This window comes from Passer montanus, unplaced genomic scaffold (genome assembly GCF_014805655.1).
Source record: "Passer montanus isolate IOZ18808 unplaced genomic scaffold, ASM1480565v1 scaffold71, whole genome shotgun sequence".
NCBI lineage: Eukaryota > Metazoa > Chordata > Aves > Passeriformes > Passeridae > Passer > Passer montanus.
The window spans coordinates 2,590,040-2,615,341 of record NW_024372259.1 but is presented as its reverse complement, the minus strand read 5'-3'; the positions used below and the strand labels follow the sequence as shown (position 1 = coordinate 2,615,341).

At 49.8% G+C, this 25,302-nt stretch overlaps 2 protein-coding genes across 2 annotated transcripts in view; one reads left to right on the top strand and one right to left on the bottom strand.

The window, feature by feature from the left end:
• The first annotated feature begins 3,882 nt into the window (after window positions 1-3,882).
• RNASEL (ribonuclease L) lies at window positions 3,883-10,818 on the top strand. Its single transcript, XM_039730312.1, has 7 exons — window positions 3,883-4,411; window positions 4,663-6,257; window positions 6,572-6,660; window positions 7,524-7,714; window positions 7,818-7,929; window positions 8,223-8,353; window positions 8,716-10,818. The coding sequence occupies exons 2-7, from the start codon at window positions 4,868-4,870 to the stop codon at window positions 8,849-8,851; spliced, it is 2,049 nt and encodes a 682-aa protein (XP_039586246.1). The 5' UTR covers window positions 3,883-4,411; window positions 4,663-4,867; the 3' UTR covers window positions 8,852-10,818.
• Window positions 10,819-12,399: 1,581 nt separating this feature from the next.
• The window catches only part of RGSL1 (regulator of G protein signaling like 1), an 18,851-nt gene continuing 5,948 nt past the window's right edge, over window positions 12,400-25,302 (bottom strand). Inside the window, exons 8-19 of the mRNA XM_039730240.1 lie at window positions 25,038-25,100; window positions 22,736-22,967; window positions 21,799-22,064; window positions 20,059-20,262; window positions 19,577-19,706; window positions 18,680-18,869; window positions 17,376-17,514; window positions 16,716-16,840; window positions 16,100-16,545; window positions 13,457-13,552; window positions 13,243-13,300; window positions 12,400-12,530 (exon numbers count right to left, since the gene is read on the bottom strand). Coding sequence (XP_039586174.1) covers window positions 12,524-12,530; window positions 13,243-13,300; window positions 13,457-13,552; window positions 16,100-16,545; window positions 16,716-16,840; window positions 17,376-17,514; window positions 18,680-18,869; window positions 19,577-19,706; window positions 20,059-20,262; window positions 21,799-22,064; window positions 22,736-22,967; window positions 25,038-25,100 — 1,956 coding nt within the window. The 3' untranslated portion in view covers window positions 12,400-12,523. The remainder of the gene's footprint in view (window positions 12,531-13,242; window positions 13,301-13,456; window positions 13,553-16,099; window positions 16,546-16,715; window positions 16,841-17,375; window positions 17,515-18,679; window positions 18,870-19,576; window positions 19,707-20,058; window positions 20,263-21,798; window positions 22,065-22,735; window positions 22,968-25,037; window positions 25,101-25,302) is intronic.

The following is a 25,302-nucleotide window of genomic DNA, read 5'->3' as shown; positions in this document are numbered from 1 at the left end:
GTTGCCCCATCTCTGGGTCAGAAAAGGGCTTAATCCAGCAGCCCTCCTGCCTGCCCAGGGCTGGGAGCTGGGACATGGCACAGCCTGGGGAAGGATAGGGATGAGAAACAGCTGGGAGAAATCCTGCTGGACATCTACCTGCTCTCCTTGGGAAAGGCATCTGAGCTCAGGTGCTCAGCCTGACTCCTCTTCTCACCTGTTTTGGCTGCTCTGGGCTATTTTAAATAGATCTGCCCTGCTCTCTTTGCCCGGGGACTGGGATGTGTTGCCCTGCTTGGTGAGGTCCCTGCCTGCCTCATTGTTGCCTTCATCTCTCCTTCCCTGCTGGCAAAAATTTCTTTTTTGGTGGTGATGAGGATTGAGTAGCAGCCCAAAAACCTAAAAAATGAAGTTTAAAATAGGTAAAAATACTCCAGAAAAGGCATAGATATGAGGGATGTGGTTCAATGCTGGACTTGGGATGATGGTTGGACTCAATGACCTTGGAGGTCTTTCCAAACCTAAATGGTTCTGTGAGAAGTGGTGGGTGCTCCTCCATGGGTAGCATCACCTGCCATCCTCCTGTGGACTATTTTCCAGGGTTGTGTTCCAGCACTGGGATCATATCAGCATGGCCAAGCACATAAACCCTGGGATATTCCCACTTGGAAATATAATAAGAAAGCACGTGAAGGGAACATGAAGAAAAAAACCTCATCCTACTATTCTTAGCTCCTTTAAAAAATAATTTTGCCCTTGGCAGGCAGTTTTTGTTGCCACATTTTGCTCCGTGTTTATTTGTGGCTGCTGGGAGGACAAGGATTCTCGGGAGATGTCATCCCAGGGGAAGGGATGCAGAAATGGGTGTAAGTCCATCAGAATGGAGGAAAAGGGAGATTTGCTTAGCTGTGCCCTTGATTTCCCTGCTGTCTGTGTCTCAGCAGCTCATCTCCTGAGTCCCTGGGTGCGTGGGGGCAAATAATGACTCTGCAGATGCACAAATACAGCAGGAACTCCATAACCCAGAGACTGCAGAATGGTGGTCTGGAGAGGAGAGGAGCTCTGTTACTCCCACACTTTGGAAAACCTTGGAGACCCTTTCATTCCCTGGAAACTGGCTGTTGCAAGGACTCAGATTTCAAATTTATGGCTCTGTGAGAAACAATCTGGATCAGGAAAGCACTACCAACACACCCTTCTTCACTGGGATGCAGGCACAGGACACTCTTGCCACAGCCCTGCTGGTTGCAACCACCTCATTCCCAGCACCAGGTTTGGGTTCCTACCATCCTAGGGGTTTTCATCCTCCCACCACAGGATAATAAATGATTTTAATTAAGCCAGCAAGCTGAAGAAGGCTCTTGTACTTGGGTGGGTGATGTGATGTTGTTATATTTTTTTTTTAATGCCTTTTGGCGCTTTTTTTATCTTTACTGGCTTTGAAGCTGAGATGTGCCCTTGCTCTGGCAGTTTGTCTGTTTTGCAGCCTGCAAATGGGTACTTGAGCACCAGCAGCTGCAGCCACAGCCCTGGTCAAACTGGGAGAGATTCTTCCTGTGAATGAAAATGAGATCCAGACAGCCGTGGGACAGATTGGAGATTGCCCCTGAGTTTTCGCAGTCTCTGTCCCTTTGGGGCTGTGTTAAGGTCTCCTGTGGCAGCACAAAGCCTGCAGAATTCCATGCAGAGAGCGTGGGATGTTCCCAGAGCCTGTGGATGCTGTGGGAAGCAGGATGCCCAATGAGGTACAGGGATGTGACTCCTGCAGAGGCAGAGTTTAGCGAGAGCTGGCGTGGAGGTGTGACAAAGAATTGGGATATCCATGGAAAACACACACAGGGCTGCACCCAGAGATGGGACCTTTTTTTTAGTCCCACACATCATCCCCTCCTTACGCTGGGCTCTGCACAATGGCAGTCTCCAAAAACAGTTTTGACAATTATAGAGATGATAATAACTCAAATTATAATCAGAGCCAAAACGAGATTGCTGACTATAACAAGCCAAGACCTTGTAATTATCTATTTATCTTTAATAAAAGATTACCTTGATTGAGCTTTGCAAAATTCAAATGGCAGAAGCGCCAAATTTTAATCCAAAAGTTGTTATCTACCTTAAAAGCTCTTCCCCAGCCAGACAAAGTCCACCCTGCATCCACCCTGCCCTTTAAGGGCTTTTCCCAGCCCTTGTGCCTGTATCGTATCAGGCCATGTGTAAAAAACGCCAATCACTTGTTTTTAAAATTTTAAAAGTTTAATAGTAAAAAAAATAGTAATATAATTAGAGTAATAAAAATTTGAACAATTGATATTAGGACAATACGAGACAATAAAAACAAAGAGTTATGGGCAGTCCAGGTACCTCTTTCTGGGCAAAATAAACCTAAAAAAGGACCCATGTTAACAGAGGATTAACCCTTAAAAACAACAGCCTGTTGCATATTCATTAATCTCATACATGATGCATAAATTCTATTCAAACAAAGGATTCTGGCTGGTCAGTGTAAACTTCTTCCTCTTAATCCTAATGGCGTCTTCAGGGCTCAGTGATGTAGGAAGAAGTTTGTTTCTTCTGATAAAAGAACAATAAATTCTCTTTCTCTGAAAGATTTAGGTGTCCTGTGGCTGCTAGCTCTGTGTGAGTCCTTTCTTTAATAAAAGTATCTTACATAGCATAGTTTCTATTTTAACATTATGTTACAACCTAAAACTATATTTAACACACTACTTAAGAAAATTAATACAGCACAACTTTCTAACCTAACACACATAATATTCATTTTAATATTTGCGAAAAACCAATCATAAAATACACATTTTTCACAATGTCTCTGTGTCCACAACCTAAAACTATATTTAACACACTACTTAGGAAAATTAATACAGCACAACTTTCTAACCTAACACACATAATATTCATTTTAATATTTGTGAAAAACCAATCATAAAATACATATTTTTCACAATGTCTCTGTGTCCATAGACAGATTCCCAGCTTGTGCACGTGCCCAGGCAGCAGGGAAAGCCAGGAATGATTGGATGGATGCAATCCCAGCCCCGTTTCAGCCGTGAGCTGCATCCTGCTGCTGGCACAGCGCAGTGGGGGCGTCTGCACGGGCTCTGCTGAGCTCATCCCACGTCACAGGGCAGGGAAGGAAACTGGCTGGGCCATCACAGCCTGGGCTCCTCCTGTGCATTTCCTGCACAGGCTTTCCAGGCTGATAGGGAGGGCCTGGAGGAGCAGGCTGGGTGTTCATCCAGCGCTGCCTCCAAGGGGCAGGGTGCCAGGGTGGTGCCAGGGAGGAGCCCACACATCTGCAGCTCAGCGATTCCCTGGGTGTAATTGAGCAGCATTTAGTCCCCTCACGTGGATGGATGTACCAAAAAGGTGAGGAAAAGCTTAAAATGAAACCCCAGATGTCTCCCCACTCCACAGCCCTGATGCGTTCAGTGCCTGCAGACCTCCAGCTCCTGAAGCACTGCTGAGCAGATATTTCTGAGCAGGGTCTGGGTGCAGGGGGAGAGCACTTTGCTCATGCTGCATGCTGAAAAAAAGGCACCAAACACCTCCCCCAGAACCCCAGCATCCTCCTGCAGGTGGATAAAACCTTCCCTCCTGGCAGGAGCCAGCACATATCTCAGGACTGTGTCACTGTGGGTGGCAGCAGGCAGGGCTGGGTGACACACAGGGACATGCAGGCATGGTCAAAAGTCAGTGGGGCGGGGACAGAAATATATACACACTTCCTGGAGCGCAGATCTTGTCACTCTGCTGCTCGGAGGAAGAGGAAGGTGCTCAGTCTCTCTCTTCCTCCTCGCCAGGGTTCTGCTGTCCTGACAGGGGTGAGGAACTTGAGCCCCTCCGTGCCCAGAGGAAGCTGTGCTGCTGTTCTGGCCCTGTGTGGCAAATTGTATAGAAATTAACGCAAGGAAATGAAATGCATTGAAATAAATGAAATGCGGTATTTGTTATTTCTTGCTTGGGGCGGGTGGTGGGGTGGGGAATAAACCATCCAAAAACCAATCTTTGGCTTTCCTGAGGGTAAATTCATGTACATTTATACTTTTCTTTTATACCTTAAGGCTTCTCTATCCCTTTCCTGATTTACTTAGGTAATTTATTTCCAGTTCAGCTTGTCAGGGAGTAGCTCCTGAAAGTGCTGAACAGAAAATGGGTATTGGGGCCCCACTTTTTCCAGATACCAGATAGATAAAGGCAAATTAAGTCCTACCTGATCAATTTCCTAACGTGGTGAAAAGTTTAGGAGAGGTTCCTGTCAGGTAGGGTCTCCTCATGGCCTGTAGAAGCAGGAGGGATTAAGGATTTCTGTCTCGTTCCAGGTGTTGGATCAGAGGCAGTCAGGACTGTGTTTGGTTGCCATCCAAAAGTGAAGGGGAATGCCCACCTCCATCTGACACTGATGGCTTATCAGGTAACCTGGGACGAGTCTGAGGTGACATTCACAGCAAAAGCAGCAGGGACACCTCCCTGGGCCGTGAGAGGGGCTGGGCCAGGCAAGGAAACAAGGATCCATGAGTGCCAGAGCTGTGCTTCTCCCCAGGCCTTGGCTCTCCCAGCTGGCACTGGCACACTGTCCTCAGCTGCCCCTCACACAGGACACATGGAGTGTAAATGGTGAGGTTCCACAGGCTAATGAAACAGTATTTTCTGTTCATTGATCAGGTGAAGACCACAGAGCCCTCAAAAGTGCCCCTAATGTGTTTCATGGGCCACGCCTGGCACACCCCCCACTCCAAAGGCACTGAGCACTGCAGATCCCCCATCCTTCTGTGGAGCCCTGGGTTCTGGTGGTGAACCCAGAGCCCTCCCTCTGACCACCTTGGAGCTCCCAGCTCACAACCAGAAGAAGGCCTCCTCCCCTCCCAGAATGAATGAATCAGAAGTCCTTAACTCAAAGTTAAATGACGCTGTGTACGACAAGGACAAAGAAGCTGTGCTGGAGCTGCTGGAGCAAGGGGCAGATGTGAATTCCAAGGTAGAACATGGCTGGACACCCCTGCAGACTGCAGTGAGAAACAATGATGAGGAGCTGGTCCGGCTTCTGCTGGCCAGGGGAGCTTCTGTGCACGCCAGGAAGGACAATGGTGGCACTGCCTTTACTGAGGCAGGGACCGCAGGGAACGTGGAGATCCTGAAGCTCCTCCTGGAGCTTGGCTCAGACATCAACGAGCAGGACAACAACGGCTTCACAGCCTTCATGGAGGCTGCGTGGTATGGGGAGGACGAAGCCTTGAGATTCCTCCACAGCAGAGGGGCAAAGGTGAATTTGAGGAGGGAGGCCAGTGAGGAGAGAGCCAAGCTGCACAAAGGAGGTGCCACAGCGCTGATGGACGCTTGCAGGCAGTGCCACTTCTCAGCTGTGAAAATCCTGGTCCAGGAGATGGGGGCTGATGTGAACATCCGTGACAACAGAGACAGGAACGCCCTGATCCACGCCCTAAAGAAGGATTCAGATAAAAGAAGTGATGAGTCACCTGTGCCCATAGTTCATTTCCTGCTGGAGCACGGTGTGGATGTGAAGAGCAAAGATGAATGTGGGAAAACTGCCCTCATCCTGGCTGTTGAAATGGAGAGCCTGGAGCTGGTGACAGCTTTGTTGGAGAAGGATGAGATAGACATTGATGATGCAGATGAGGAAGGCAACACAGCCCTGATGGTGGCTGTGAAGGAAGATAATTGCGGAATAGCAAAGTTGTTGTGCGAAAAGGGAGCGAGGACTGACCATGGGAACCTGATGGAGGTTGCAAGGAACAATCGTTCTCGCAGCATGGAAAACCTTCTTCGTGAGCACAAGGTCAGGCTCGTCCCAGAGACCCCCAGAGCGTGGGAGCCAAACAGCAAACGCTGGAGGGCCCAGCTGAAAAAACTTGATCAAATGTATCGCCCCATGATCGGCAAACTGAAGACATTCCCATACATCCAGCAGAAAATTCAGGATGGCATCTACCTTGGGCTCCACGGAGGGACAGAGGTGGCAGTGCAAATAACCCGCAGCACAGAGGGTGAGAAAGAGAAAGAGTTCCTTGAAAAATGTTCTCACAGCGAGCATCTACTGAAGCTCTTCCAGTCCGAGAAGAAAAAAGGCTGCATGTACTTGTGCTTCCCACTCTGGGAGAAAAACCTCCAGGAGCACCTGCAGGACCCTGAAGGCCAGAAGGATTACAAAGCTGCTCTGAAGATCATCTTCCAGGCACTGAGAGAGCTGCACTCCCTCGGATTTGCTCACCAGGATCTACAGCCCGGGAACGTTGTAATTGGTTATGTTTTGCTTTCCTTATGTTTTCATTTTGCTCTCCCCGAAGTTTAGAGAAGGTGTCCCACAGCTGTCTGTAAAAGCTTTGTGCTCAATGGGGGGGTTTAGATCTCCTCTTTAAATAAGTACAGATAGGTTCAAAGAGAGAACAAGCTCCCTTTAGCTCTGCCCGCCTCTCCAGGGCTCTGCAGGCAAACCAACCCACCACAGGTGCCTCCAGAGAACTGGTTTTTAAAGAAGGGGCCATCCAGAAGTCAGCAATGGACCATATGAAGGTTTGCCACTTTTATTTGCTAACACTTTCTCTTATTTCCCCAGATTTAGGTGGCAAAATTTACTTGGCGGACTTTGGTAGTAAAAGAAGGTCAATTGAAGGCCAAGAAGAACTTGTAAAGTCAGACTTACAGGTAAGCTCTCTGTGAACCAGCCTATGGTTTAAAATGTTGGGTGCTCTGCAGCTGTGGGTCCTAGGAAAAGGCTTTTTGCATCCCCAACTAGAAAATGCTTTGATTTGTGGAGAAATCAGTGTAGTGACAGATGTTGCATAAGAGGGATGTTGATTTGGATGCCCATCTCCTCTGTCCTTGTGCACACAGCTTTGAGGTTTGTGTTGGGTATGTGTCGAGTCTTAACTTCTTTTTGGCAGGGTTGGGATGAAATGTGTGATGTTTCTTGTTTGGACTCAGATGTTAGTTCTTATCCATGTCAGTCTCACAAACCCTGAGCTCTACAGCACTTCACTCTAACAAACTCAAAATGGAGCCCTGTCTCTCTCTCTACAAGGCCTTTTATGGATAAACTGTCCAATTAAGAAGTGACACCTGAATTATTTTTACTTTAACCCAACCACCCATGGCCTGCAATGTGGACTTTTTTATCCAATTACACAAAACCACCCAAACCCATGGAGAAGAAGGTGAAGAAGGACCAGCCTCTGCCCTAAAACCTCCATCTTGCTTTATAGATATTACTATAGTTTAAAACCTTAAACTCTAAGTTTTCCACCATGTGATATTATACACTTTTAATCAAACTCCACACCCACAATCCCAGTTCTATCATTCCATTCTGGAATCCTTCTCCAGGGCCTCAGGTAAAATGCAGTGTTCTCTTGGGGGTCAGTGCCTGTCAGCACAGAAAATCTAAAATCCTCAGTAACCAGGGTTCCATCAGGTGTGTATTTTACACTTCTGGGCCCCTGCGGGGTTTGGGGATACGAGTCCTCTTCCTTTGGGCTGGAGGCTGGGTGGCTGCAAATGTCTCTTTGCAGGCCCTGGGCAGGCTCGTGCTCCACGTTTTAACAGACGGTAGGAAACCCCTGCAGCAAGTTGGAATTGAGGATTTGGCTTCCAACTCCCCAGATTACACAGAGGCTCGGGACCTTGTACAAAGCCTGTTCTCTCCTGATGAACGAGGCTTGGAAGGGTTGAGCAAACACCCCTATTTCTGGAGCAATCAGAGGTAAGGCCTGGGAGTACAAAGGAGGTGGAATTCTGGTGGAATTGACTGTAGTGCTGGGAACAGTTAGGTCCCACTGCAGCTAATGGTACTTCTCATCCCACAGCAGGTTCAACTTCCTGAAGAGTATATGGAATAAAATCAAGTATGACCGAAAAAGAAAAAGTATTTTTCAAGATCCTAATGTCACTTTTCCTTATCCACAGTGGACCAAAATGGTAATCCTCTTCAATGTGGATTGGTTTCAGGTTTGAGCTAGACATTCAGGCAGAAGATTTTCTGAGTGTTTAAAAATGGAACTGGAAAAAGTAGCCCCACACAAAATACAGACAACTGGAAAAAACAATTCAGTCGAAGGCACATAGTCAGAAGATGTTGATGCTAAAGGGATCTCTGCTAACTGGGGTGGTAAAAGGGGTTGGTCATTCTTGAATTGGCTGGCAAACCTTCAGATTCTATTGGTTTTTGTGGGGTGTGAAAGGCAGGGAATAATCTGTGTGCTTTCTTTCAGATTGACAAAGATGTTTTACATGTTATGGAAAATCCCAGGAATGCAAAACATACCAAAACATACAAATACACAAATGATGTCACCGATCTCCTGAGGCTCATGAGAAACATGGATGAACACAAAGATGAAGGGTAAGTGTTCTCACCCTTGCCCCTGCCATAGTCAGAGAGTATCCTGAGCTGGAGAGGACTCACAAGGATCATCAAGTCCTGTCTTTGCCCAGGACAAGCCAAAGAATCCCAACCACGTGCTTGAGAGATCTTCTCAAGATGAAAGGTAGATGGAGGTGCTGGAGGAATAGCCAAAAAAAAGGGAAAAACAAAAAGAAAAAAAAGATTGAGGAGTAGAAAAGTTGCAGCTCTGGGGTTTCTAGGAAACCTCTCCAAGTTATCAGAAAGCCTCTCTGGAATGGTTTTTTCTCTGCAAGGGCATCCTAGAATATTGACCCTTTGGACAAGCTTAAAAAACCCTGTTTGCTTTTGTTCTCTTTCAGGATCACCAAGAAAATAGGAGACTATGCTGAGTATTTCCTGGGGGTTTTCCCAGAACTTACCACCTATGTGTACAACAGCTTACGGCAGAACCCCACCTGCAGCCACCTCGCAGACTTCCAGGACCCTTCTCTGTAGGATGTCACTGCCTCCTGTGCCATGTCTGGTCCCACCATCACTCCTTTTATTTCTTACTTATTCACCTGCAAAAGAGCTGAAGAGGTGGGAAGGAGTTGGGATAAAGCACGCCCAGGGACAGAGTATGGAGGGCTTAAATTAGGAAAGATTGCAAAGAGTTTGGTGTAACAGCCATGAGCTTTGGATGCTCTGATTTGCACTGTGATTATATGTTGATTATGGAAATATTTTTCAGGTGTTGAAAAAGTTGGGTTTTTTGTTGTTTTTTTTTTCTTTTTTTTTCTTTGTTGTTTTTTTTGTTGTTGTTTGTTTGTTTTTTGTGTGGTTCCCCCCCAACTGTTATTCTTTCAATGACCTCATGGACAAACAAACTTGAAATAAACTTGAACAGAAAACTGACTCTATGCTCCTTTAGGAACCAGGTTCCCCCATCCCCTCTGCACATGAAGAGAAGTTCTGCAGCACTGTCAAAGCACCAGCTGCATCAGTGCTCCTGCCTTGGAGCAAAGGTCCTTCTGAGGGTCCTGGGAACATTTCAAATACATTATGGAAGTATGACTGCACAACTGATGATGGGAAAATGCAACCTGGAGAATGCTGGCTCCTCTTGCACCCATATTTTTGGGTTTTTTACCTTTCCTCCCTGCTCTTTTTTTGTTTTCTTGCTCACTGTGTGTTTCTCATGCCCAGAAGGCAGGAGGACACCCAGAGATGCGTGCTCAGGTCTCAGCAGTGGGGGGAGCAGGGCGCTATGGGGTGCCCTGTGCCATGGCAGCATTTCTGCTCTTGCATGAAGAGAAGTGAGGCCACGGGCTGGGCTCCTCCAGCCTCCTGTAAAATGCCACATTTCCTGCTTTCTGTGACCTTTGCAACTTCCATCACTGCTAATCCACTGAAGGGCTGGGTCAGGATAGGCATATGAGCCTGCACTGTGGCTGAGGCACCTTCCTTAATGGTGAGAAATGAGTGAGTTTTCTATTATGAATTCTTTTTGTCATTGTCATCTACAAAATACGCTGTATTTAAAAGAGATCCATGCAAATATTTCATTAACATCCTTTAAACATCACTGCATATTGTCCCAGTATGAAGAAATAATGTCAGGGCTCTGTTTTGATCAGAATTTTCCCTTGTGGGACATCTTTATTTTGGTCCTATGTAGAATCCATCCCCAACTAAAGCCCTTCAAGAACAGCACCTGAGCTATCTTTGAAGGGATTTGGTGATTCCATTCCTGTCCCCATGTCATCGTGGGGAGAATCCTGCTGTGGCAGCAGGCAGGTGCAAAAGGGCATCCCTGGCTGGGGAGGCACAAAGAGTTGGCACAAGTTTTTGTTGTTCCTGCTGTTCCACAGCAGGCAGCCTCAAAACAGCAGTGATTAAACCCAGCCAGGCTGGGACTTATCTCTCTGGGGTGATCTGGCTGCTGGGAATAATTTCCAGGGATAGCTCCTGTGCTCTGTCCTGGTGTCAGAGAAGAAACCTGATCAGTGCACAGCATCAGCAGAGCAGGCTGCTCCTGGAGCATCGGTGCCATAGCCTTCCCCAAAAAAGCATCTTGAAAAACACACCTCGGGGGCACAGACACATCTGTGCTCACGCTGGGTCACTTCAGCTCTTTGTGGGCTCCAATGAGAGCTTTATTGAGCTTCTTCATCTTTATTGACTTTCTTCATGAAAAGAGCACAGGAATGAAGAGCCACTCCAAAAGGAAAAGCAGGGGTTTATATATGGATTTTGAGGGGCGGGGCAGACCAGCAGGGCCAATGGGATGAAGGCACAGGGGTGGAAGAGCCAATGAGATACAGTTAATCTGCATGTCACAGCAAGGCATGCTGGGAGAAGCCTTTTTCCTCACCCTAACAGAGGTGGTTATGGCTTGAGGGGTTTTCATTCCAGGGCAGGGCTATGGATTTTTTCACACATGGCCCATGGGAGGAAGGAATGCAGGACTGGGAGCAAGGCTGTTGTTCAAAGAAAAGTATATAATGCATTTGTAACCTAAACTAAGGGTCCCCAGGCCTGGCTCTGTCACCCACGACCCTGGACTGCTGTAACATCTTGCATGTAATAAACTGCGTTTTGGAAGAGCCGCCTGGAGTCCTGCATCTGTCATTTAGGCTCTTACACTGCCTCTCCCAGGAGGACGGGCCAGTGAGACACCAGGCAGGACGGAAAACTGCTGGGCAGTGCTGCAGCTGGTGGCGTGGCAGTGTCTGGGGCACAGCCTGAGGACAGAGGTGTCCTGGGGAGCTGGGGGCAGAACCAGCTGCCAAAATTAGTGCTGTGGGATGTCCCAGCAGCAGTGCCCCCCTGGGAGGTGCTGCCTTTGCCTCAGGCAGGTTTGCAGCCCATGAACGGTGCCCAGGGGTGTGATTTGACCCCACATGCTTCATTGCCCTGCTGTCCTGCCTGCATTTGCTGTGCCTCTGCCTTTTTGCTCTGCTGGGGCTCCCCAGGACAGCTGGCTGAGCCCAGTGATGGGATCAGGTGCTCCCTGTCCTGGCTCTTGCATGCTGAGGATGTACATGCTTGTGTGCACAGGGATGCTCCCAGCTCCCCGTGGCTCATCTGCTGCTCTGAAAAACAAACCCACAAAGCAACCCGCAGAAGCAGTGGAGTGAAGGCTGTTCTTAGGCTTTGGTTTTGCTGTTCTGAGCTTCAGGCACATCTGTGAAGCTTTAGAGAGCCTGGGCTCAGCTGGGCTCGGGAGTGTTGGTGAAAAGCACACAAAAACACAGCAAGGTTTTGAGGCTGAAAGCTTTCGGGGCAAAATCAACTTCCGGAACAGCAGTTCTGAGAGTTGGTCACATTTTGTGTTGTAGGAATGGTATCAGCTTCCCAGGCCCTTCAGTTAAATAAATGTTCTTGGGTTTGGGTGTTTTTGATCCTCCAGAGGCAAAGTGTTGATAATCAGAACTGATAAATATGAAACATGTTGTCCTCTGCCTTAAAATGTACCTGGTGTTATTCCCAGGATGCATTCTTCTAGGATCTGGGATTAAAAAGTGGATAAAAATAGCTCAAAATGACAAAGCTGAGAGCTTGCCTCTGACAAACTGATAAAGGTCTTTTCTTCACAAGGCCCAAAGAATATTTGTGGTTTCTGCAGCTTCCTGGTGATTTGGCAAAGTCACTTTGACTCAGTTTCACCTGGGGAAAATGAAGGCCCTTGCTATGATTTGGTTAGTGCTTTGTAAACACACACTGGCTTAAAAACAACCAACAAAAAACCAAAACCTCACCAAAAAAAAGCATGCTGAAGCCCAGTCAGGCATGAGCTGATTTTTGCTGGAAAATCAGAAAGGCTTTGGCAAAACAGGCCCCATCTCAGCAGCCAGCTGAATAAGTGAACCAAATGGGCTCTCTCAGCCTTGATACCCACAGGAAGAATTTCATTTGTGTGGAAAGCTGAGGAGCTGCATGTCACAGATGCATGTGAGGAAGGAGATTTGTGTGGTGTTTCAGCTGGAAACAGGGATCACAGCACATCCCTGCCCTGGCTGTGAGCTGTGAGCTGCTGCGCTGTCACCAGGAAAGCTGGAGGGTGCTGTGAGTTGTTTTATTTTTAGGTTTCTTATTGCTGAGTGCAAGCAATTCCCGATGTCCAGGCTGCTCAGCTTCCTTGGATCACACCTGTGTGGGTGTTGTTTTGGGAGGGCTGAGCTTCCCTTAGGTCCTGCAGGGAAGGGAGAGGTGCTGCATCAGTGGCTGCTGGTGCTGAAGGCAGGTGGGGGTGATCAGGGACCAGCACAGGGCTGTGTGTGCCCAGGGAGGGGTTCTGGGCATGGAGAGGGAGCAGGGAGGCTCCCAGGGAGGAGTTCTGGGCATGGAAAGGGATTAGGGATGTTCCTAAGGAGGAGTTCTGGGCATGGAGGGGGATTAGGGAGGCACCCAGGAAGGAATTCTGGGCATGGAAAGGGTGAGCAGGGTTGAGCACATGGCTGTGTGCTCCTAAGGAGGAGTTCTGGGCATGGAGAGGGATCAGGGATGTTCCCAGGGAGGAGTTCTGGGCATGGAGAGGGATCAGGGATGGTCCCAGGGTGGAGTTCTGGGCATGGAAAGGGTGAGCAGGGTTGAGCACATGGCTGTGTGCTCCTAAGGAGGAGTTCTGGGCATGGAGAGGGATCAGGGATACTCCGAGGGAGGAGTTCTGAGCATGGAGAGGGATCAGGGATGCTCCCAGGGAGGAGTCTGGCCATGGAGAGGGATCAGGGATGCTCCCAGGGATGCATTCTAGGCACGGAGACGTGCAGCAGCTGGGAGTTTCTGTGACTGTCACTGGAGATGCTGGGGCTGCCCAGCATCCTGCACCAACCCCTGTGATTTAAGGGAGCCACAGGCTGTGCTGGTGGGGTCTGCAGGAGGTGAGCACCCCTGGCACCACCTACCCAGCCTGTGGGGCAGGCTCACTGAGCGAGGGCCTCTTCTCCCCACTGGGATCTGCAGCTGAGGGGAACAACAGCACATCAGCAACAAAGAACAACAAAGTTCTCACCAGGGCTGCTGCAGGGAGCCCTCCAGCCCAGCTCCCGTGCCCACAGCCCTCAGGAGCAGGGGCTCTCCATCCAGTGCCACATTCAGCTCCATTCAGTGCTTCCTCACCTTTTTTCTCCTCTGGAGGCTCAGTTTTCTTTGGTGGCCGTGGCAGCAGGAACTCGAGGCCTTCTGACAGCGTGTAGGTAAGGACAGCCTTTTTACCTGGGGAGGGAAGAGACATGGAGTGCTCTGGTGGCAAAAGAGGGGGGACAGCACTGGTGTCCCCCTCCAATCATTTGAGGTTACCCAGAGCTCAAGGAAGGGTGGCTGAGCAAGGACTTGAGATCTTGATGGCAAAACAGTTTGGGGGTGACATGTCCCACCCTGGCTCTGTGGCAAGACAGGGTGGCAGAAATGGGAGATTTTTTAATTATTTTTTTTTAAATACAGGCTCATTAGGAGGTTTGTCCTCAAATTTCTTTGGACTTTACTAATTCAGCTTATGCATTTCTCACTTACCAAGCTGAAGCATTCTGCAGGCTCATTAGGAGGTTTGTCCTCAAATTTCTTTGGATACTCGCTACTAATTCAGCTTATGCATTTCTCACCTGCCAAGCTGAAGCATTCTAAACCACATTAATGGATGATTGAGAAAACAAACTGGATTTTTTTTTTTTTTCTAGAAAAAGAAAGGTGTGCCAGGCTTTGTGCCTGCCTGGGCAGCCTGTGCCCTGTGGACAGTGACGCCTGGTGATGGCAGATGGGTCCCTGCCTGCCAGCACCCAGCCCTGCTCAAACCACGTCTGCACATCCCTCACAATAAAAGAGGAGGAGAGGAGGTTTTTTTCTGCATTTACAGGTGTTTTCCTCAGCAATTTTGGTGCTTTTTAAAAGGCAACAAACAATTTTTTTCCCTGACAGGTCAAAAGCAAGTTTTTACCTAAAGGTTAGAAAAGCAAGACCCTTAGAGAAAGGTCCTTGGTGGAAGCATAAGGTGCACAAAAGTGTCTTGGGAGCTGGAGTGGACATCAGCACAATCAGAAACAGCAGCTATTTTGGGTCACACATCTTGTCCCCCACATGCCAGGCAAACTGAGGGATTTTTTTCCTGCCTGGCTCCCGTTAAAAATGTTCCTGTTTTTTCTGACCCCATGTCTCACTCATCCCTGTGAGATGCAGCAAGGAGAGGTCGCTTGGGGAGTGTTGTCCCAGGGACAGTCCCTGTGGGAATAATGTCCATTCTGGAGAGATCAGAGTCTTCTCCATGAGTCCAGAGCAGCTCCCAGTGCAGTCACTCTCTGTGGCTGTAGTTAAACACGGGCTCTGCTGCTTGGGACTGCCCCAAGCCTTGCAGCAGTTTGCACCGATTTAAACACAGAATAATTTGTGTTGGAAGGGACCTTTCAAGGCCACCTAGTGCAGCCCCAACACCTTCCACTAGACCAGGCTGCTCAGAGCCCCATCCAGCCTGATCCTGAATATTCCCAGGGATGGGGCTGCACAGCTTCTCTGGACAACTATACCGGTGTTTTACCACCCTCTAGTGTGAAAAACGACTTCCTATCTCTGATCTGAATCGGTTTGAATGTCACTCTCTCTGCTCCCTGAAGAGCCTGGCAAACACTGTCCTTGTCCTGGATAACTGCACTGAAACACAAGGTTTCTGGCTTATCACCAGCTTGGAATACATGTGTGATACATGAGGTTTTTCTGGGGGTCACTCTCTCTGCTCCCTGAAGAGCCTGGAAAACACTGTCCTTGTCCTGGAATACATGTGTGATACATGAGGCTTTTCTAGGGTTTTTTTTTGTGACTTTTGCATTAAAACAACTACGTTTGAGAAGGTCCTGGAAGACCTCTGTAACAAGGTGGAGACCCAAGCTGGAGACTGGATGTTGTCCATGGGAATAGCCAAGGGGTGAAGTGGTGGGAGCTGAGGACATGGCTTGGCATTCCTGGGGCACAGGGCTCTGTCACCTCAGCCCTGCTGTGGAGCAGGAGCTCAAGCACCTGCCTGGAGGCATCCAAATCCTCGAACTCTGCTGCTTTTTAGCCAGAACTTGACAGTGATAAATGACAGGGAGCAGAACAGCAGCTTGCTGACGCCCACTCATCCGTCAAAGCAAGATTAGGATGTGCCTATTTTGGTTTCCCCTTTAATCAAAAATCAATTAGACAATTTCCAAATGAATATTCAAGCCAAGGAGCTGGCTGTCAGGCAGACTGACAGCGCTCAGCATCAATTTGTGTTTTCCAGTTTAGAGTTATTCAGTGTATCAAAACTAAACAAGGGGATGAGGAAGAAAAAACATCTCTTTCCTTGGAGATGTCACCTCAAACCCTGATGGAGCTCATTCTCCACTGCAGATATTCAAAGCACGCTCCATGGCATGCCTGGTGTTTGGCTGCACAGTTGTTCTCCTTTTCCTGCTCCCATTTGACTTGCAGCCCAAAAGATTGCGGGTTTTTATTTCTGTTTCAGGGGGTGTGCCTGACTATTTTTAACTGGGCTATTGAAATAAATAGGAATTATGCAACAGCTCTTTGCATGGGAGGTCCCTGTGCTCACTTCCCTATTCACCAAAGAAAATTTCTAAAATCCCGCTGGACAGTTTTGACTGATTTTGACAGGAAAAAAAAAAAATTCCATTCCATTTTCCCAGCAGGCCTGCACCACATACACCCTCAAAGCTGTGTGAAGGTGGGGGGGGGCTCCTGGGGAACCTAAAAGATGTCAGGTCTGGGTGTTCCTGCACTGGAAGAACAAACCTGGACTATAATGTGTAGTAGAGGGAATGGCCACCATCTTCGTGGGCCCGGAGGTCTTGGGTGCTTTGGAGGGGCTTTTTGCAGGAGGTGAAGAGGCTGGAACCCTGCCCTCCTTGCGGCCCCGGGAGCTCCTGCCTCCCTTGGGCTCCTGAGAGCTCCTCTCCTGCTGTTGGACCTGGGATCTCCTGCTCCCCTTGGGCTCCTGAGAGCTCCTCTCCTGCTGTTGGACCTGGGATCTCCTGCTCCCCTTGGGCTCCTGAGAGCTCCTCTCCTGCTGGATTTGGGAGCTCCTGGTCCCCTTGGGCTGCTGAGAGCTCCTCTCCTGCTGGACCCGGGAGCTCCTGTCCTCCTTGGTGAGCTGAAAGCTCTGTTCCTCCTGATGGGTGCTGGAGCTCATGACCTGCTGGTAGGCCCGAAAGCTCCTCATCACCTTCCAGGTGCAGAACCTGCGTGAGAAACACCGGGGACAGTGAAGCTCCAAGGAGACAATTCCAGCTGAGCTCCTGGGGAGCATCGCGTCTGCATTTTCAGCATGGCAGAGGAACAAGTGGCTGGAGATAAAGGGTGGCATCCCCAGGCCCTCCTCCACCTTGGCAGAGAGGGGATGGATGGGTACCTTCTCCAGAAGTACATCAGGATGGGGAAGAGGGTGACCTTGGCGTTGTGGTAGATGGCCCGGGTCAGCGGCCCCTTGGAAGATGAACGCCAGATTAAATCCCTCTCCTTCTCAGAGATGTTGACCTGGGCACAGAAGAGACCAAAGCACTTTGCAGCACTCCTGCTGGGGCCAGGTTTCTCTCCCCGACCCCACCTCAGCAGTCTCTAAGCAGAGACCCAAATTCCATCCCAATTCCAGGCACAAGGGCAGGATCCCACCTGGATTTCTGGGGGAAGCGTTGTGCCCTCCAAAGGGGAGATGGCAGAGCTACTGGGAGGAGGTGGGGTGGGTGCAGTGGAAGGGGATGATGGTGACACGGCCTCTGAGGAGTGAAAGGACTGGACTGGTGGTGTCCAGGCCTGGCATTGCTCCAGCAGGTAATGCTGGAGAAACATCCCCATCTCTCCCATCCTTACCTACATGCTTATTCTCAATTTATCAGGGCCTGCTGGGGGATTTGCTTCCCACCCCTCCCAGCCCATGTGGAAGCCCTAAAGCCCCTGCAGCAGATCCAGACCCCTGCCTGTTCCCTTTCCCCACCACTGTTCCCAGCTGTGCTGCCATGGCCTCGAGCAATGAGCAGCCTCCAGCCTTCCTGGGCAGGTCCTGGGGTCTCACCCGCAGCTTGGGGGGGATGTCAGAGTTCAGGAAAACTTTGCTGATGACGTCAAGTTTCTTCTTGAGAAAGGAACTGTGCTTTTCTGACTGCATGTTGCAGGGTGGCGTAGCTTCCAGGCAGTCAGCCAGCCTGGAAAACCTGCAAAGGCATGTGGGGTCTTGCTCTGAGACAAGTGATCCTTAACTGCTAGGCTAGACAGTCCTGTTCTTGCTTAACTTGGTGTGGGAAATGGATTTGTAGAAAATTCTTAAATTCCTTTGGCCTTGCAAGAAAGACTAAGTACTTTGGAGAAATGGAACTATGAAAAATGCATTGTAGTGGGACCCACGAGGGGTAATTTTAGATGAGGCATTTACAGCATGGTGTGGCTTTAAGGAATTTACAGCATGGTGTGGCTAAAGCTGATAGGCCAAGAAACAAACAAACACTGACAATTATTGTTATTAAGAATTAGTTGGCATCTGATTATGATGGAGCGAATTATAACATCTGTATTGTCTCACCCTTCTCATGAGACTGAAAAAGGAATAAAAGTTTTTAAAACGCCTCTCAGTTGCCCCATCTCTGGGTCAGAAAAGGGCTTTATCTGACAATTTGGTATTTGCTTGGCCAGGAAAAGCAATCCTCAACCCTCAATCCTCAATTCTCAAAGCAGTCCCGTGGAGCAGTGACACAGGAGGTATGAAAAGCCACCTACCACCTACCTCTTCTGCCACCCTTCTCAAAGCAGTCCCGTGGAGCAGTGACACAGGAGGTATGAAAAGCCACCTACCTCTTCTGCCACCCTCGTGGTCACAGGATTCACTTGGGGCAGGATATGTTCCCTTTTTTTGGGAAAAGGGGAGGACTGAAAGATGGGGATTTTCTTGTTGTGGGGATGTCGGCTGCAGGGTTTGTGCCCATTGGCCATGGATTGGTCTTAGAGGTTTGTTGGGTACATGGACAGAGTCAGGGGAGAAATGCCACCACTACTGGGACATCTAGAACGCTGTAGCCAAATGCTGAATCGCTTGGGACTACCAAACCAAAAGGATTTCAAACAGGAACCCAGATCCAGGGGGTGACTGCAGGCTGAAATGGGAGCTTTGGAGCTCTCCATCAGAGATGGGTTTGGGCCAGAGCCAAGGCAGGCTGGTGCCAAGACCAAGCTGGATGGAGCTCTGAGCAACCTTGTCCAGAGAGACACATCCCTGCCCAAGGCAGGGAGCTGGAATGTGATGACCTTTAAGGTCCCTTCCAACCCCAACCATTCTGGGATTCTGTACCACGAGGTGCCCGAGCACCTGGTGGAAGCAGAACTCACTTGTCCATCTCCAGGTAAAAGCGGAGGTCGTCGACGAGGAAGCTGACGACGATGAGCTGTTTGTCCAAAATGCGGCGTTTGACCAGCGTCACCTTCTGCACCTGCCCTTTGCCCTTCCCCTTGCCCTTGCCCTTGTCCTTGCGGGGGCTCTTGGCAGGACTTTTGCTCTTCTTCTCCTTGACAGGCAAATCTGAGGCAGGGGAAGAGGTTCTGTGTGCTGCTGTCCAGCATGGGTTTGTTCCTTCACCTCACCTGCGCTTCCCTTAGCTGCATGCAATTTGCTGGGGCCTTTCTGTCTCTGTGAGCTACACCTTTCCTCTGGCTTGGTGATCTCCTTCCCTCCTCTTTGCACCCACAGAGTGTTTATGTCCACTGTTTCCATAGGGAATGGCCTGTTGCTAAAGCCTGCTGGTCTGTCTAGCTGTTGGCCCTGGCTCTGACACAAGGAGATAATCAGTGAGAATGAAAGGGAAAAAATCTGTTTCCCCCATATACAAATTTTTCTTAATCTAAATAGGGTTTCTGTGTGTTTGGTAGATTACTTTTCTAACTGCTTTTCCTGCCTCCTCTCAAACCTGTGTGTAAACTTTCTGTTCAGGTCAGCTCCCTGTTATCCAGAAAACAATTTCCTCTTGTTTGTTTTTCTGGCCTGTCTCACCTTAGCTCCATTTAGTGTTTCCTGTTTTGGATGGTTGTTTTTTTGTTTTGTTTTGTTTTGTTGAGGCAGGGATGAAAACTTGCATATACAACATTGTTTGAGAGAGATGCAGCAGCATAACAGGGCACTAAGTCATGGTGGTGGGAGGTAAGGAACAGGTTTTCTCCATTTTCTTCTCTACCTAAACCCAGGGGTGTCCTGGGGAGGGAGGAGCAGGGGTGGCAGGACACTGGACATACTTTCCCTCTTGTTTCTTCGCTCCTGTCGGAGAAACTCCTCAAATTCTGCACGCCGTGTGTGATTCTTCATGTCCCTCTGGAACTTGCAGAAGCTCCTGACGAGCTCCCGGATGGCATCCCAGGCCCATCCCTGCAGGGACACAGCACAGGTGGCATCAGCCAGGGACTGCAGCACTGGGGCTGAGCCCTCCTCTTTGGACCCACCACTGCGAGCCGCAGCAGCCTTGGCAGTGGGATTTGTGAGCCAGCCATCATCTCTGCTTTCCAGCATTTCTCAGTTTCCCTGGTGGCCACAGGGGATGGTGTGAATTGCTCAGCCAGTCCTGAGCCTGCAGGAGGGAGCCTTTCCCTGCTGCCTCTCTGTAGCTCTGCAAGCCTGACCCCCTCACCCCATTTATGTGGCATCCTTGTCTCACAGCACCTCCTCTCTTCCTTGCCTGGTGAACACCCTCAGCCTGGGAGCACACAGGGTCCCTCCTTACCATCCTCGGTGTCTTGAGGTCCTCTGGCCCTTCCTTCACAAGCTGAGGACGCCTAGACCTGGGCTTTTTGCTCCAGGGCAACAAATCCTCCTGCTGCTGCTGTTCCTTCCTCTTCTGCTTCTGTTTTTTCTTCTTCTCTGTCTTTTTCTGCTTTTCTGTCTTTTTCTTCTTCTCTGTCTTTTTCTGCTTCTCTGTCTGTTTCTCCTTCTCTGACTTTTTCTGCTTCTCTGTCTTTTTCTGCTTCTCTGTCTTTTCCTGCTTCTCTGCCTGTTTTTGCTTCTTCTTCTCCTGATAGTAGGGTCCTTCCTCCTCTTCCTCATCCTCATCTTCCTCATCATCCTCATCATCCTCCTCCTCAAAGCTGCCAGATGGGAGAACAGAGAGAGCATCAGAGGCATGAGGAGGGCACTGGTTTGATGGAAGGGGGGCTAAGGTGGGGAGCAGCTGACAGGGGATAGCCCCAGGGTTGGGGTCCCACTGGATTTCTGGTCCTGGAGGAGGTTGGACAATGGTAGGGGACACGAGATACCCTCCCCTGGACTCTCTTCTTGCACGTGGTAGCCTTGGGAGTGTCTGTGCTGCTTATCTGGAGTGTTTCCTCCTCCAGTCCAGCAGCCTGCAGGCCCAGAAGCCATGTGGTAGGTTTGGGGTGAGGCTCTGGATGGAATACCAATGCTGATGGGCCATAGAAAAATGCATTTATAGCAGTTGCTGTCTGGCCCCTTGGGGTGGGATGGATGTTGGGCAGGGTGCATTTGCACGACTGGGCTGAAGAAATCAGCTCAGCCCAGGTGCTCAGCATCATTTTTCCATTTGTTTTATATCCCAGTGCAAGGACTCATGGCTGGAGTATTCCCAGGAGGTGAGATGTGAGTCCAGAAATTTAAGTATAGCTACAGTGTGATTTTAAGTGATTTTTCTGGGAATCTAAGCACTGCTCAGGTGACATTCTGGGGTTGACTGAGGATGAAGTGCACGAGATTTGCACAAGGTGTGAAGAGTAAATCTGAACTGGGGGTGGGGAGTGTTAATTTTTCTCCTTTCCCTGGTAATTCTGCAGTCCAGACCCACAGGCCACCCTACATCTGAGAGGGCCAAATGAGCAGTGGCACTACAGGGAAGCAGTGGGAAGAACCTGGAAGAGTGGAAGGAGCAAAGCTGTGTGCTGCGAGGCGCCAGACCTGCGTTTTCTAGCTGCCCTCTTCCTTGCAGCAGCAGCAGCAGCATTCTCCCGAGCAATCCTCTCAGATGCAACAGCTGTGGGGACAGAAACAGGGCTGGCCTCTTCCTCAGAGGTGACAGCAGACAGCTGGATCCTGGAGCCTCCACGTGGTGTCTCTGTGGTGACTCTGGCCCAGGGACACTGTGGGAGCTCTTCACTACTGGGATACCGGGACACACAAGACACATGATGGACTTTGGACCTGCTAGCTTAAGGGATTTGGTAACAGGATGCCTTGGCAAGAGCAAACAGAACTTTGAGGATTAAATCAAGATTACAAGAAGATTAAATCAGACAGGTTTACTGGAAAAAGAAAATTACATCAGACTTCTACAAGCAAGAGATGTTTAAAATGTATAAGTTTGTTTATACAAACTTTGATTTTTAACCCAATCATTGTAGTAAAACATTACTAGCCTTCCTAAAACAGTCTATAAGCATTTGTAGTCCACAATAAAATTGGATTCCATGACCACCTCACACTCTCCCCATCTCTCTCAGCATCACCGATACTTCACCTCCCATGGTTTGACCTCCTCAGCATCTGCTTCAGAGAAATCCCCCACTGCCACCCTCCCTGGCTGGGTTAATGCCCCAGAGCACAGCCTGTGGGGGGTGGATAGGCCTTTCCTTCTGCAGAAGCTCCCCAGGGGTGATGGATGTCTGGGAGCCCACCTGGCCTCCTGCCTGGACTCACCGAGTGCTGCACTCATGAGCTGCAGAAGCTCCTCTTCCTTGCTTGGGCTGCCCACAGCCAGCTCATCTGCTATCATCCTCTGGAATTCTGCATCAGAGAGAGGAGAGGGGACAATGTCCATTACCTCTGCTTACAACAGCCCTTCAGCACTGGCTCTGTGGGCTGGGTTTTGTCACCTTCCCTGTCCCCTTGTGTGTCCTGCTCCATGATCTGCCCGTGACACTGCATTTCTTGGGTAAAACTGAGGACCCACAAGCTACAGATGACTGCTGTCACCCTCAGTGCAGCACAGGTGCCTAGAAAATGGGTGTCATTCCCAAAAGATTGATGACAGAACAAAGCTGAGGGGTTACACCAGCAGCACCAGCATGGCCAGTCCCAGCAACCTCAGAAGGGCAAAATGTGGACCTGGGGTGGCAGGAGCCACTGCTGGCTTTGGCTTCAGACACTTTGCTGCAGCTTTCATTTGATCTGGTGAGCCAGGCCAGTGCAGGGATGTGGCATTTGGTGCCCCCAGTATTGGCAGGAGGGAATCTGGCCTTTGTCTAAAATCCCAGTGGACAGTTTTGACTGATTTTGACTGAAAAAAAAAAAAAAGGCTGCCAAAGTTTTCATTACAAATGAAGGCTCCCAGGCCCACTGTACCAACCCACCCCGTGATGTCCATCACCTGTTCAGGGCTACCACCAGAGCATAAAACATGTTTTAATAGCTTCAGCCAACGTGAGCCCCACCAGGAATGGAGAGCCCCCTCTTACCAGCACTGCCCAGGAGCAGCTCCATCTCTGCCTGGATGGAACCCCCTTTCTGCAGGTCCTGAGCAGCAAGCAGTTGCCAGTGCTTGGAGGAGACTCCCCCCAAGCTCCTCGTGCCTTGCAAGGCCTGGCTCAGCTGCAGGGACTGGTTCATCCTCTGGGACAGGTGGAAATGTCCCCATCTGCCAGCAGCACGGCCTGGCACCTCGGCTGTGGGGACATCCATGCCTGGAGCCTGCGGGGAGAACAGGGCAGGGTGATGACACAGAGCACCTTCCCCGCCTCAGGTTTGAACTTTTTATTTTTCAGATTCTATTCTGCTTTGGTGTGTGGGTCTGGGCTTCATATCAAGGGATGGTGAGCTCTCTGCACAGAGCAGGGAGACAAAACAATTCCTTCTCCAGCTGGGGACCAAGGACAAATGATCCAAATCTCAGCCCAAGAGCACAAACAACGTGGGCTGAAGAGAGAAAAACAAGAAGGATGGGACTGCATGGGCTAAAGCTGGAATGGGACAATGAACTCCAATCTGCAAATGGATCAGAACTTATAAATGTGAGAGACCTCGTGACCAGTTGTCCATTTTGTGGCCATTTTGGGTTGTGTTGCCCAAGGTGGATCCATTGAGGCCTCCTGATAAATCCCTACCTTATTCTTTAGCTCCATCTAGTCTCTGTTCTAGGTCAGCCTGTATCACCCACATGTTTTACTGCACCTCAGACTACAAACCTGCCTGGTTTAGACCTCTGCCTGAGCTTTAAGCGGTCTGGAAGGAATCTGTGAGAGCACAAAGCTCAGCTCAAGCTGCCTGGGATGTACAGGCAGCCAGAGGTAGGCCAGACACGGCCTTGAAGCTTTCCTGAAGGGCTCAACACCCCCCAGGAGGGCTGGAAACAACCCTGAAGGTGTTCCTGGCAGCCTGGCAGCCTCGTGTGCTGTTTTTGTTGGCTGTTGTCACCCGGGCTGGCTCCAGCTGGGAGTGCCTCCCTCATTCCCCCAAACCTTCCTGCAGGTTTTGCCTCTCCCCAAAGACAAACTGTTTGCACAGCTCTCCAAGCAGCAGGGGTAGAGTGGCCGGTTTCTGGCCGGGAGCTGAGAGCAGGCACCAAAAATAACCCTGCTAAGCTGCCAGCAGCTCCCCTGACACCGGAGCAGGAGCGCCGGGAGGAGTTTGGCTCAGGGGATGGTGCCCACAGAGAGCAGGGCCCGACCCTGCTGAAGTGCTAATTGCACTCACAGACCAGCTCTGGCCTCGGAGGGGAGATTTCCTCGACAAGAGGTGCTTAAAAACCTGGGCAGCTAATTAACTTCCCACTAAGAGCAGTTGGGAGCTGCCAGCTGACTTTTCCAAAATGCTCGCCTCTCCCTGGCTGAGGCTCTGGGAGCCAGGTCTTTGAGGACACCAAGCCCTGACAGCCTCTCCTTATCATTCCCAGGATCAGCTGCTGATTTCACTTTTTTTTTTTGGAAAACAGTTGGTTTGAAACTGTTTTGGAAATTGGAAAACACCATCTGCAGTGAGAAGAATTGCCTGCACAGGTTGTGCAGGTACCTGTGCAGGTGGGATGTTCAGGGGGTTCTGCCTGCAAGGAGGTTTCTGGGTATAATGCTGGCATTTGGGGACATTTTATGGGATTTCTGATGCCAAGAGGAATAATAATCTGGGAAGAGGGCTTGTGTGACTCTGATTTCGTATATAATTCTTTTTGGTGGGAAAAAAAATGTGGAAAACTTGAGGGTGGTTGAGTCATAGGCTAAAAGGCTGCATGGCCTCTTCCCCCTGTGCTGGCTGGGCACTGGTGCTGGGGCAGGGTCATCCCACGTGTGTCATGCACATGAGTCACATTAATAGCAGTAATAATTACACATTAATAGCGTGGGCAAGGAAAAAAAGGGCAGATAAATTCCCAGAAGTGCTGGGCTCACCCGTGCCTAGCCTAAAAGCCTGCAATTATGTTTCTCCCAGCTTTTAGGCAGGGTCACAGCTTGTCTCAGGAGAGCTCTCACAGGTTGTGCCTGCAGTGCTGCCAGCTGAATGGGATGCTGTGCTGGAAGAGCTGAGGTTCATTGCTCCAGGATCTGCCAGCTGAATGGGATGCTGTGCTGGAAGAGCTGAGGATCATTGCTCCAGGCAGCTGGAGCAGGGTAGGATATGCTGTGTCACCCTGTGGCAGCACTGGGTGGAGATATCGTGGGGTGCCAGACCACTCCAGCTAATGCTGGGCTTCTCCTCCCTCCCTCTCTTTCTCTCCAATTTTTCACACCCCCACTGGAGCCTGCACACCCCCCAGGGGATCCCCCTTACCATAAACTGGAGGAATGTCCTGTCATCAGCAGCTAGAAATTCCTCATAGAGGCCACAGAGCACCTGAGGAGGAGCAAAGGGGGATTGTCCTCAGGCAGGGTCACAGTGCTGGTGCCACAACTTGCTGACATGCCCAGGACACACCTGCACATCCAGCTTGGTCCATGGGGCTGCCCAGAAGGGCTCTGGGGTTCTAAATGGGTTTTACTGGGGTTGTGCTGGAAGCAGTGATGGGTGCAAAAGGATGGCCACTGCCCCTGCAGTG